This window comes from Theropithecus gelada, chromosome 12, assembly GCF_003255815.1.
Source record: "Theropithecus gelada isolate Dixy chromosome 12, Tgel_1.0, whole genome shotgun sequence".
Taxonomy (NCBI): domain Eukaryota; kingdom Metazoa; phylum Chordata; class Mammalia; order Primates; family Cercopithecidae; genus Theropithecus; species Theropithecus gelada.
In genome coordinates, this window is record NC_037680.1 from 104,302,082 (window position 1) to 104,316,364 (window position 14,283).

Below are 14,283 nucleotides of genomic sequence, written 5' to 3' on the forward strand. Positions count from 1 at the left end.
TTTTTTTTTTTTGAGACGGAGTCTGGCTCTGTCACCCAGGCTGGAGTGCAATCTCAGCGCACTGCAACCTCCACCTCCCAGGTTCAAGTGATTCTCCTGACTCAGCTTCCTGAGTAGCTGAGATTGCAGACGTCCACCACCATGCCTGGCTAATTTTTGTACTTTTAGTAGAGATGGGATTTCATCATGTTGGCGAGGCTGATCTTGAACTTCTGTCCTAAAGTGATCCACCCACCTCGGCCTCCCAAAGTGTTAGGATTACGGTCTTGAGCCACCACACATGGTCTCACAGGCCCTTTTTATAGTGGTATCAATTCCTTCATGAGGGCAGAGTCCTCACGATCTGAACACCTCCCATTAAGCCCCACCTTCCAACACTGTTGCATTGGGATTGTTTCCAACACCTGACTTTCGGGGAACACATTCAGACCATAGCAATGCCCACCTGTGTTGGTGAAGGTGATCTTCTTTCCTCAGTACACAGCATTAGTCAAAAGCTAATCTCTTCTAGAAACACCCTCCCAGACATATCCAGAGACCAGCTATCAGGACATTCCTTAACCCAGTCAAGTGGACACCCAAAATTTGCCATCATTCAGGGGAACCATAGTTCCTCCAACTCTGGGTCCTGTGGGGACCTGAGAAGACTCTTGGGTTCTCCTTGTCTTGTGCTCCTTGGCATGGCCTGGGGTGACTGATAAGAGCACTGTATTCTGAGAACAGACACACAGGGCTAGAACCTGTAGATTTCATTGATGACCTACACTATTCTGTTTTTCATTTTCATTTTTCCTTTGACAGGAAAGAGTAGTCTGCATAGGGATGGCCAACTGGAACTAATCATTTCGAGTAAGCATTCCATGGGGGACTGGTCCAGGATCAACCAGGCACCAGGGGACTACCAGAAACATGCCTTCAGCATTATCCTCCTTCCTTAACAGGCTGATGATAACAGAAGCCTCATTGAGTTTGGCAAGTGATTTGGCAATGTTCTGCTCAGGATGTGCTTTTATCATCTGCACAACACGAAGGATGCCCTGTCATAGCCCGTGATAATGCAGGATCCCCTCTCCTCTGAGTCAGAGAGTCCTGACAAATGGTACAGGGTTAGCAAATAGCCGAGGAGCTCTGCCTAGGGAGGACAAAATAACATAACCTGAGACCACTCTTTCCTTTTCTGTATTCAAAGTGCTCTCCTCCATCTAAAGGGATGTTTTGCAAATTAATAAATAGTTACAAATAATGTAGGAATGAAAGATCTTTGTCCTGGGCTGATACAATGGAGAAATGTACAATAGCTAGGGAAATTGTAATCCCACTGTGACTTTTACAATTACCAAAAAAAGAAAAGGGAGTTGTTAGATGTTTACTGTTCTATATTATAGATGGCTTTAAAAAAACAAGTGAAACCTAAATTTAGCAAGTTTTTGAAGTCAGAAGGACCCATTAAGGAAGTGCACAAAAGGCCATGTGACATTCTGCTTTGGAGATTTGCATAAACAACACGGAAATAGCACTGAGTCTTAGGTCAACATTCTTCCCCAGAGTTAGTATATAAGCTCCAGCCCCAGCAGAAGGAGGCATCAGACCTCCTCACCTCTCCTGAGTCCTCTCTGCTCACTTCTCCTGAGTCCTCTCTACTGACACCATGGGTTGCTGTGGTTGTGGAAGTTGTGGTGGCTGTGGTGGCTGCAGTGGTGGCTGTGGTGGTGGCTGTGGTGGTGGCTGCGTTGGTGGCTGCGGTGGTGGCTGTGGTGGCTGCGGTGGTGGCTGTGGTGGTGGCTGCGGTGGTGGCTGTGGTGGTTGTGGTGGTGGCTGTGGCAGCTGCACCACCTGCAGGTGCTACCGGGTGGGCTGCTGCTCCAGCTGCTGCCCCTGCTGCCGCGGCTGCTGTGGGGGCTGCTGTAGCACACCCGTGATCTGCTGCTGCCGCCGCACCTGCAGCTCGTGTGGCTGCGGCTGTGGGAAAGGCTGTTGCCAGCAGAAGGGCTGTTGCCAGCAGAAGTGCTGCTGCCAGAAGCAATGCTGCTGCTAGGTGGGCTGGCCTGGCCTCTGTCCTGTGGCAGGATATGCTGGGGACTTTCCTTCACCCCTTTCACCTGCCTTACCTGTCCTCTGGGTATCCTAGCACTTATGCTCTTGGACTGTGACTTTGCTCCCGAATTCTGGGTTCCTGTATTTTCTGCTTTGGGTGTTCCCAGTCTTCCTACATGAAAAGTTTCCTCTCTAATATCAAGCAGCCAAAACAAAGATGTGAGGACAACACCTCTTCAGGAAGAGTCCACATCACTGAGCTCAACGAGGATTATGATTCCCAACAGACTTTTTGATGTATATGATCATTTCATTTCCATGTGCGTGCTTTTCTCTGCTTCTTTTCTCTCTTGTATTCCTATTTGTCAATAGCTACTTTCTGAATCTCCTAATAAAATAAAAACATATCACTAAAAGTTTATCTTTGCCTTTATTTTGGTTTGAATATATCTCACATTCTAGAAAATCTTGATCTCTCTTAGAAAGCCTTTCATGGATGGGCAGTGATAGTGGAGCAAGTCAAAGACCCTGAGAGTAGCTTCCTGCTTCTGTTGTTTGTGCCCTCCAGTTACCAAACAGAATACTTGAATGTCCAGCATTTCTCTACAGTTTGTACTCAATTTTGAAATGGGAGGTTCCTTTAAAAAGAGATAAGCTGGGCTGGCCTCGGTGGCTCACATCTGTAATCCCAGCACGTTGGGAGGTCGAGGCGGGCAGATCACCTGAGGTTGGGAGTTCGAGACCAGCCTGGCCAACACGGTGCAACCCCATCTCTACTAAAAATACAAAAAAATTATCCAGGCACGGTGATGCACATCTGTAATCCCAGCTACTCAGGAGGCTGAGGCAGGAGAACCACTTGAACTTGGGAGACAGAGGTTGCAGTGAGCCAAGATCGTGCTACTGTACTCCAGCCTGGGTGACAGAGCGAGACTGTCTCAAAAAAAAGACAAGCTTCCTGAATGCATTCAAAATCCTGTTTTATTCACAAAGAACTAATTCGAACAAATTTTCAGAAACACACCTCTTTGCAAAATGCAGGTGACTACATTTGCTTTAGATTTCCATCTCCTGGGGCCATTTACTCCTTGCCTGGAGGGCAGAGTTCCATCCTTTCTTAGAAGCCTAATTTTTACCACCCCCCACCACACCATAAATTCAGCCAACAGTGCACATTTAGAACTGTGGTATTATCGAGTTAGCTTTCACATTTCCCTAACCACAAAATTAATGCCATCAGGTTTTACTGACTATGTAGGCATTGATGAACATTGGATTTGGGCTTTATCTTAGCCCTCCTGGCTTTCTTGTATCCACCTTGGGCCCCACTTCTTATTTTCAAGTCAGTTGCTATTTGCTTTTCTGTCTAAATTAATTTAACCGTGATTGGAGTATTGTTAAGGCTTGTGGTTTCTTTCTAATTCATTTCAGATATTACTTAATAACTTAAACTGTGATTTATGTTTTCGTTCATTTCTTGTTTTTTTTTTTTTTTTTTTTGAATTCATAAACCTAAGGGGACTTGAGATTAGAATAATCTAATCTGTGTCCTTTTGCCGGACAAGTGAATCCATTTCTGATAGAAAAACCATTTTTGTGTGTATAGGATCTATGGTGTTTTTTATACCCAGAGAGAAAAGTAGATAATAATTAGATAATCCTCAATAATCATCATTCACTTGGAAGGTATAAATTGAAAGGCAAATGACGTTTTATGACTCAGACCATGAGTAGTCTATAAAAGCATTAACAATTTTTAGAAGAGACTTCTTTCTGTTGACCAACACTCATCAAGAGACTCCTAGATGTAGGCCAGGCCTGCTGACTCATACCTGTGATCCCAGCACTTTGGGAGGCTGAGGCGGGTAGATCACTTGAGGTCAAGAGTTTGAAACCAGCCTGGCCAACATGGTGAAACCTCATCTCTACTAAAAATACAAAAATTAGCCAGGCGCGGTGGCACATGCCTTTAATCCCAGCTACTTGGGAGGCCGAGGCACAAGAATCGCTTGAACCCAGGAGGTGGAGGTTGCAGTGAGCTGAGATCGCGCCATTGCATTCCAGCCTGGGCAATGGAGCGAGACTCTGTCTCAAAAAAATAAAATAAAATAAAGAAACTCCTAGATATAAAGGCAGGTTTAAGGGGGTGAGACCAGTTCAGAGATGGAGCAAGTCCTGCCGTGGACTGTCTTTGAGATGGGATGCATTGTGCACAAAGAATGATCATCCTAGGCAAAGTGTGGTATTTGCCATGGTATCCCTATCAGAGGTGGGAAGCTAGCTTCCCTGAAACCATCTAGAAGGACTTCAGAGCACTGAATCTTGTGGCTTCTTATTCTCTGTGGACTTTGCATTACATGCTCCCTCCCTCACACTTGGTCTGGTTAGGGCGGTGCCAGAGAGAGTTTCAGGCTGAAGCTCGTGCAGTTACATGGCAGAGGCCGTGGCCCGCAGGGCGAAGGTCAGCACGCATGTCTGTATGGTAAGTTTCCTCATCCCTGGGTCCCAAGGCTCTAGTTTCTCAGATGGACTTAATACTAAAAAAAGAAAAAAAAAAAGATGGGTCAGAATTTAAAGAAGATATTTCTGTAGTTCAATTGTTCCCAACAAACTGTTTTCATTTTTCAGTCTACTAGTATTGTCACTTGGTTCACAAATCCCTATAAGACCTGCCTATAAATTCCCCCATAGTAAGGGATAGTTGACTACATTTGTGCTAATTATTCAGACAACCTAAACCAAGACTCAAATTCACAACTGGATGCCGACAGGTGTCCCCGGTGCACTGCATGGTGAGTTTTGCCCGTCTCTCCCAGGTGGGCCCCAGCGTGGCATGTTTAGCCCCTGCCACAGGTTCCCCTCCCTGTCCTCCCCTGACTGAGCCCCAGGAACATTCAGATGCACTGATGGGCACCCCTGCGCCTCTTGCTCGTATATTCCACCCTGACACCCGTGAGCGAGCCCGTGGGTCCTCTCTCCCTGTCTGCCTGGCTGAGACCACTCCCCTGGTGCCGCCTCCTATGTGACCCCCTCTTGGCATGCAGTGACTCTATCTCCTTAGGACCTGTGATTGGAATACACTGTTTTCCTGAACGTCTCCTTTGTCTCGTCTTCTTTTTATTTATTTATTTATTTATTTATTTATTTTTTAAATTTTTGAGATGGAGTCTCGCTCTGTTGCCCAGGCTGGAGTGCAGTGGCACGATCTTGGCTCACTGCAAGCTCTGCCTCATGGGTTCAAGTGATTCTCCTATCCCAGCTTCCCCGGTAGTTGGGACTACAGGCACATGCCACCACGCCCAGCTAATTTTTGTGTATTTTTTTTTTTAGTTGAGTTAGGGTTTCACCATATTGGTCAGGCTGGTCTTAAACTTCTGACCTCAGGTGATCCGCCCGCCTCGGCCTCACAAAGTGCTATAATTACAGGCATGAGCTACCGCACCCAGCCTCCTTTGCCTCTTCTTGTGGCCATGCCTGACGGACCATCTGACTATCTCATAATATGTGTGTGTGTGTATATATATACGCACACACATACACACGCACAACACAAACCTTACACCAGGCCACCTGGGCTCTTTTTTCAGGAATCTATGTCAACATGAGTAGTGACACCCAGCAAATCCTGGCAGACAGCCACTGTTTATGCTGACTGGAAACAAATTCACATTTTCAACGAGTGGGACAGGAGGAGCAAGTGCCTAAGAAGTGTTGGGTCTTGGTGTCTGGAAAAGCCACATGTCCCAGAATCCTGCCCGTTGGGTTGGTCCACATTACTGTGTGGGAAAAGCGACTTGAGGGGTCCTCCCTCATGAGAAAAAGTGGATGCTCCTTGCCTTAGCGTAAGATGGATGAACTGATGCTTCTCTCCTGACCCCACTCTTCCAGCTGAGAACCATCACAAGGGAAGGGGCAGTTCTACGGGTGAAGACTGGGAAGGAAGAATGAGTGAGAGGGTGGGACCCCAGAGGTAAATCCTAAAGGCTGAGAGTAACTAAGGGGCTTTGGGTAGCCTGAGGGTCCTAGAGGCACAGGGCTCTTGGAGCTGGAAAGGGAATAGAGCCAGAGCCGGATGAGTGCCCAAAACCACGTTGTCAATTTAGACATCGAGAGGCTCATCTCGCACCCGCCTCCGAATCTGCTCTTCTGAATTTCAGGGTGGAAGGAAAACTGTCTTTCTGTGACAGCATCTTCCCCTCTTTGGAAATCTTATTTGACATGATTATCTGACCCATGTTCCCTGTGTTTATAACATTCATGTGGTCAGTTCAACCTGTTTAAGCTTCTATCCAGAGCCAAGCTCTGCTTAGAGTAACAAGGTAACACCCTAGGTGGCCCTGGTGGGGTTGCAGCAAGAACCAGCTTCTCTTGGAGACACACCCAAGGAGCTTGACTTCCCTCGGCCCCCGCCCCACTGCTCACCCAAGCTGGGATTCCCCACTCTACCTCGTTTCCTTCTCACTTTGCTGCTAAACCAGCCACAATAAATCAAGAATCTGGAGTCTGCAAAGAAAAGAATCAGGGAATCTCCATGAAAAATTAGCAGAAGGGGTGTTCGGGGACATTTTTTATTACGCATGAAGACACTCTCAGTAGGGCGTATGATTATTTTGATTCTAATGCTGATATTCTCACATTACAATGAAAGCTAATTTTGTAGTTTGAAGTGGTTGATACCACGGACTTCCATGATACCTGACATGGCTAAGAGCCAAATTTCATCTTTGCCCAAAGGTGACCAGGCTCCTGAATGATCATATGACCATTTGCAGTCTGAACAGGTATTTATGACTCCAGACTTCTCTTTCTAAGACTCTATCAAGAGAGAGATTTGGGGAAAGTTTTGGTTTATGATAATGAAGTGTCAGGCTGAGGATGTGCCTCCAAGTCCCTTCCTTCTTTACAAACCCACAATGGATTAATCATCCATGAATCTGTGTCTTTGTAAAGAATTCATCTAGTTTTTTATTCTTTGATTTATCTTTTGGGATAAAACTCATTTTTCCCCATGGACAGACAGTTTAGAGACTGGAAAGAACAAAAGAGATAGCTCTTTGAGAATGATTTAGTATAATTTATTAAGATAAGTGTTGCTTTGTGCATACAAATATACCCAGGCAGCGGTAAAAACAGCATGGAAATGAAGGCAACCTTAGAGGCATTTCAAGAAGGTCTAACTATTTTGACTCCATTTCGTTGAGGTCGTGACTTGAATTGTAATCAACACAGAAGGCTGCATGGTTATTATTTTTGTTGGTGATGATTAAATGCAGGCAGAATCACAAACAAACTGTAGGAATGTAAAATACTCACAGGCAGGTGACAGGTTCAGGTCATGCTTGTGTCCTGTTAGTCAGGGGCAGACAGAAGGGGAAAGCTTACCTACAGCAGTTACCTGCAGCAGCTGCCAGAGGCAGGTGCCTCGCCTAGCAGCAGCATTGCTTCTGGCAGCAGCACTTCTGCTGGCAACAGCCCTTCTGCTGGCAACAGCCCTTCCCACAGCCGCAGCCACACGAGCTGCAGGTGCGGCGGCAGCAGCAGATCACGGGCGTGCTACAGCAGCCCCCACAGCAGCCGCGGCAGCAGGGGCAGCAGCTGGAGCAGCAGCCCACCCGGTAGCACCTGTAGGTGGTGCAGCTGCCACAGCCACCACCACAACCACCACAGCCACCACCGCAGCCACCACAGCCACCACCGCAGCCACCACAGCCACCACCACAGCCACCACAGCCACCGCAGCCACCACAGCCACCACAGCCACCACAACTTCCACAACCACAGCAACCCATGGTGTCAGCAGAGAGGACTCAGGAGAAGTGAGGAGGGAGGACTCAGGAGAGGTGAGGAGGTCTGATGCCTCCTTCTGCTCAGGGGAGGCCCTTATGTACCAACTCTGGAGACAGGAGAGGGAAGACACATGACCACTTCCTTGTTGTCATTTGACTTGATGTACATGGAGAAATCTCTCCATCTCATATTGATTTTCCTTTCAGACATCTTTGTCTTCACTACATTTTCGGTTTTGTTTATTTTTTTCATAAAACTGTATTCCAGTATAAGTTAAAAAGGCCTAAAAGTTCTAGGGAAGCATTCTGAGAGCTGAGGTGTGGTGAGGCGTCCTTAGCCATGATGGCCTTCTCCTTCTTCCTAAGATGCCCTGGGATTATGTGGCAAGTGCATAGGTCCATGAGTTGTTACAGGGCTTACAAACCCCACAAAGCACCAGGCAGCCCCTGGACCAAACAATCCGAGAGCTTCTCAGCGACAGGTGCAGTGATATTGAAGGCACAGTCCCTGACTTCAAAGGGCTTGCAATAGTAAGTAACCCCGCTAGCTGGGAGGTGTAAATGGCAGCAGATTCAAAGGTCACTGCCAAAGTCAGATGCCATCGTCCCATTTATTGGCCAGTGAAGGCACCGATGCTGCTCCTTCCCTCCTCATTTGAAGCACATCATTGTGATTTGTCTTCTGCACACGAGGTCTTAATGCTTATTTCAAAGGCAGAAATCAATCCTTTTAGGAGTCTGCATTTTGGTGATGTAATTCTTGGTCTGGTTCACTGTAACCTCTGCCTCCCAGGTTCAAGCGATTCTCCTGCCTCAGCCTCCTGAGTAGCTGGGATTACAGGCATGTGCCACGATACTTGGCTGATTTTTGTATTTTTAGTAGAGACAGAGTTTCATCATGTTGGCCAGGCTGGTCTCGAACTCCTGAGTTCAAGCAATCCTCCTGTCTCGGCCTCCCAAAGTGTTGGGATTACAGACGTGAGCCACTGTGCCCCACCAGGAATTCATTTTTGTCCTTGATTCGGTGATGTCAATTGATGGCTAACAGAAACAAGTCTGTGCTAAACAGCCTGGCCTGGGCTCCCTAGAGAATAAGCTCTTGGGCTATTTAGAGAGCACAGAGTGGGAACATCGAGGGACGCATGGTCCAGAGGTCAGAGAAGCTTGCTGAGCTGAATGAAGGCCCAGCATGGGAAGGAAAGGAGTTTATGGCTCCAAGGAGAAGCCTGTGTCTGTGGACACGGTTTGTGGATCACAAACTTCATGAGAGTTTGTGACCAACAAAAAGTCTGTAAAAAAGGCAAGAAAAATACGAGTGCAAGCAGGGTCTTCTCCATGCGTGCTGAGGTAGAGGCTTCTGGCAATCAGTCAGTGCTCAGCAGCCAGCAGCCAGCATCTCTGCTGCAGACGAGATCATCCTCCAATTCATTTTGTAACAGGCTCGCTGCCCAAAGCCTGTTTTCCCGACTTGGTAAAATTGTTCTTCAGAAATTTGAGCAAGAGAAAGTGCTGCCACGTCCCTATGGCTGATTAGAGTTGTTTATTAATGACTGCAAGCTGTCCCTGTGGTATTTGGAGTAAACAGAGCATTTTCAACTTGTCAGGGAGTTGCTTGAACTGGGATCGCGGGGACAGTGGAACTACGGATACTTGAATAGGTTTGAAGTTATTAATGAGGCAGAAGCAACAGAATTTGGTGAAAGACTAGAAATGGAACTAAGAGAAAAGAAAGATTCAAATATAAGTTTTAACATGGATTCGTACCTTGATGGATATGGAGCAGTGCAGGAAAAACACAGTTTTTTTTTCTGGTGGATAGTTGGTGATCAGGCAGGGAGAATTATGACTTGAGTCTGGAGCATGTGACACTGGAGATGTCTCTGAAACCCCAAAGGGAGAAGATGGAATGGAGAGTGGCTATTGATGGATTTTGTAGTCTGCAGGAGAGTCTGAGCTGGAGGCTTTCCGTGGAGAAACTAACCAGGGAATACACATGTGGAAATCTACACGGTGGGTGTGAATGTGAACACTCTAGGAGGGAGGACAGAGCCAGAAGAGAAGGGAGTGTTGCTTCAAGCCTTATCATAGACAATAGTGAGGAAAACAAAAAAGAAAAAAGTCATTTACTACAAAGATCCCTTCAGAAATATAGCTGGGAAGTGAGCACTTTTGCAAAAACGACATGTTTTATTTGGATGCTCTTATTTACTCTTTTGCATCTCGGGAGTTTCCAAGAAACCAGGGTGATTTCCTGGAGAGAAGCCATTGCAGAGAGATGGAAAAGCAGCTGGCAGCAACCTTGGGTTCCGGCTTAACCCGAAGTCTCAAGGATTCAACTGGTTTCTGAGAAAATGAAGATCCTCTCCTACATGTTAGCATCTCTTGGCTTGCTTTTAATCTGGTTTTAACAGAGATAAGTGAAAATGAGCAAACGTTTTGGGTCAAATATAGCCCATAAGGATGTAAACAAGGAATAATCCTAGATGACCTTATCATGGAAACTGCAGCAGCAACAAGGAAGTGACCACTGGTCATGTGTCCCGGGTCACTCCCTCTTCCTTTTCCTGAGATGGTACATAAGGGCCTCCCCCGAGCAGAAGGAGGCATCAGACCTCCTCACCTCTCCTGAGTCCTCCCTCCTCACTTCTCCTGAGTCCTCTCTACTGACACCATGGGTTGCTGTGGTTGTGGAAGTTGTGGTGGCTGCGGTGGTGGCTGCGGTGGTGGCTGTGGTGGCTGCGGTGGTGGCTGCGGTGGCTGCGGTGGTGGCTGCAGTGGTGGCTGTGGTGGTGGCTGTGGCAGCTGCACCACCTGCAGGTGCTACCGGGTGGGCTGCTGCTCCAGCTGCTGCCCCTGCTGCCGCGGCTGCTGTGGGGGCTGCTGTAGCACGCCCGTGATCTGCTGCTGCCGCCGCACCTGCAGCTCATATGGCTGCGGCTGTGGGAAGGGCTGTTGCCAGCAGAAGTGCTGCTGCCAGAAGCACTGCTGCTGCTAGGCAGGGCACGTGCCTCTGGGCAGGGGCTGCAGGTATCTGTCCTGTAGGTAAGGCTCCCAACCTTCCCATCCTGTCTGGTCTCTCCGTCCTCTATGGTCTTGAACTCTGTTGCTGTGTTTGTTTGGTGTTTCATGTCTTTCCATCTGAAAAGCTACCAAACTCATAGGAACTATCTCATGGAAAAATAGGAGAGCGGTGCAGCACCTGTGTAACTGTCCAAGTAACTGACCTCAGGAAAATGAAATCACAACTCCTCGTGTTTGGTCTGACGGACATACTCACGCCTATGCAGCTCCGTCTCAGTTCCACTCTTCCCATCGGCATGCGATGCTTCTTTGTTTTTTGCTTTTGTGTTCTTAGTTATCATGTAACCTTGTCCAAATTTCCTAATAAAATAAACTAAGTGCCCATAAAAAGTTCTCTTTTTTGCCTTTCTTCCATTTAATCACACTGAATTCTGGTTTGTCTGTTCAGAAACTGGAGAGATATTTTATCTTTTTTATATTTGAACAAAGCCTTTGAAACACTTGTGCCCTGGCTCATGCCTGTAATCCCATCACTTTGGGAGGCCAAGGCAGGAGATTCCAGGAGTTCAAGACCAACTTGGGCAACATAGTGAAACCCCCGTCTCTACAAAAAATACAAAAATTAGCCAGGTGTGGTGGTGCGTGCCTGTAGTCTCAGCTACTCGGGAGGCTGGGGCAGGAAGATCACTTGAACCTAGGAGGTTGAGGCTGCAGTGAGCCAAGATCACGCCACTGCACTCCAGTCTGGGTGACCCAGCAAGACCCTCACACACACACACACACACACACACACACACAAAATAATAACCAAAAAAAAAAAAAAAGAAAAGAAAAAATGAGAAACACTTGCTATGGCAGCAATGCAGCAAAGGATCATGTAAGAAGCTGCGGCCAGGCCTCTGGGGACCAGCCCTGCTCAGAGACACATCACGTTGCCCTGAAATGTGTCTTCCTCCTTAGAGATCCGGGGTCCCTGTTTTTGTTTGAGATAGAGTCTCACTCTGTTCCTCAGGCTGGAGTGCAGTGGCACTGTCTCGGCTCACTGCAGCCTCTGCCTCCTGGGTTAAGTGATTCTCCTGCCTCAGCCTCCCAAGTAGCTGGGATTACAGGCATGAGCCACCACACCCAGCTGATTTTTGTATTTTTAGTAGAGACAGGGTTTTGCCACGTTGGCCAGGCTGGTCTCAAACTACTGACCTCAAGTGATCCACCCGCCTCAGCCTCCCAAAGTGCTGGGATTATAGGCGTGAGCCAAAGGAGCCTGCCTGGGGCCTCTGTTTTATTGATGTAAGATGACACAGTCCTTCAGCAACAGACCCACATACCAAACTCAGGCGTTCCAATCAAGAACAAATATGGAATTTAATGGTGGGGTAAGCTCAGCTGGGTTTTGATGGATTTCTTTCATTCATATATTTCATATTCTTCTTTCTTCTTCCTCCCTTTCTCCTGTGTGTGAGGCTTTCTTCTTTTCCTTTTTTTCCTTACACTGCAACATTTCGTGGAAGACATTTGAAACATTTTATTTATTGATTTATTTTTGAGACAGAGTCTTGCTCTGTCACTCAGGTTGGAGTGTAATGGCGCGATCTCGGTTCACTGCAAACTCTACCTCCCAGGGTCAAGCGATTCTTTTGCCTCAGCCTCCTGAGTAGCTGGGATTACAGGCACCTGCCCCCATACCTGGCTAATATTTATTGAAACATTTTAGAACCAAATACATTCAACTGTGAAAAAACTCTCCCAGTGACACTGTCTTCTCTACTGTCCTTAGTAAAATTAAGAAATGAAATCAGGGCCTAATAAAAGAAAACCCATGGGAAGGGGATTTTCAAGCTTCTTTGAAGGAGGAAGTATTTTCTTCAACTGCTTTAATTTAATGAAGAGCATGTTGCTCTTTCCCTTCCCTTCTTTTTTTCTTGTTGATTATTTTCTCCAGCTTCCACACTTTTTCTGACTGTTGAGATTCTACGGTTTTGTTTGCTGTAGACTTTAGGCTGAGGAGATTTGGGATCAAGATGGTTTCATGTTTTCACACACTGATGCAGCCTCTCTGTTCAAAACAGGAAAAAGAAAGCTTGTTTTTGTGTTATATACACAGGATAGATATGTGTATATAACATATAAAAATAACAACATAGCTGAACTCAAAAACAAGACATCTATCTCTGGGGACCACAGACTGAAAATGTAAAATGCGGGGCTGAAGCTGTGGGCTTGCTGGGTTCTGGGTCACAGACATGACGTGCGTAGGATACAAGAGAGGCCAGATACCCCATGAGAGTGGGGATCAGAGCCAGTCTTGCTTTTGAAGATACGTGTCAGAGTGGGGCCCCCTTCATCTTGGAATAAACCTGCTGTCCTTTGCTGCCCGGGGCTGTGGCTTCTGAACTGCTAACCCCTTATACCAGGTGTCCCCAAACACCAGACCACAGACCAGGACTCACAGCAGGAGGTGAGCGGTGGGCAAGCGTGCAAAACTTCATTTGTATTTACAGCCTCAGCCGCCCCCCATCGCTCACATTACCACCCAAGCTCCGCCTCCTGTCAGATCAGCAGCCACAGCATTAGCTTCTCATAGGAGCACAAACCCTACTGTGAACTCCACATGTGAGGGATCTAGGTTGTACATACTTTATGAGAATCTAATGCTTGTTGATCTGTCACTGTCTCTCATCCCCCTCAGATGGGACCATCTATTTGCAGGAAAACAAGCTCAGGGCTCCCACTAATTCTACAATTATGAGTTGTACAATTATTTCATGATATATTACAGTGTAATAATAATAGAAATAAAATGCATTGTAAGTGTAATGTGCTTGAATCATCCTGAAACCATCTCCCCACTTCCCATGGAAAAATTGTCTTCCACAAAACCAGTCCCTGATGCCAAAAAGTTGGGGACCACTGCCTTAGAGAGACTGGAGGATACAGACAGTCTTTTTTATTTTTTATTTTTTGGGACAGAGTCTCGCTCTGTCACCCAGGCTGGGGTGCAGTGGTGGGATCTCAGCTCACTGTATCCTCTGCTTCCCGGGTTCAAGTGATTCTCCTGTCTCAGTCTCCTGAGTAGCTGGGGTAAAATTATAGGTTCCTGCCACCACACCTGGCTAACTTTTTTTTTTTTTTCCGTATTTTTAGTAGAGTTGGGGTTTCACCATGTTGGACAGGCTGGTCTCGAACTCCTGATCTCTGGTCATCCGCCTGCCTTGGCCTCCCAAAGTGCTGGAATTACAAACATGAGCCAACATGCCCAGCCCAGACACAGTCTTTAGACTACAGATTGACCTAAATCCTCTGCAGGCTTGAGAATAACCTATTATTATCCCCATTAGCACTACGGGATGGGACCTGGGGATGGGACAGGAAAAGACAACTGCAAAACTGCTAGACAGGTAGAGGCAGGTGGTGCTGGGTCGGGGTGTATGTGTGATTGGGATGA

At 46.9% G+C, this 14,283-nt stretch overlaps 1 protein-coding gene across 1 annotated transcript in view; it reads right to left on the reverse strand.

The window, feature by feature from the left end:
• Positions 1 to 4,341: 4,341 nt before the first annotated feature.
• Positions 4,342 to 14,283, reverse strand: part of LOC112636524 (thiamine transporter 2-like) — a 41,690-nt gene continuing 31,748 nt past the window's right edge. The window contains 3 exon segments of the mRNA XM_025405250.1: positions 4,342 to 4,443; positions 4,445 to 4,491; positions 4,494 to 4,571. Of these exon segments, the coding sequence (XP_025261035.1) occupies positions 4,342 to 4,443; positions 4,445 to 4,491; positions 4,494 to 4,571 (227 nt within the window).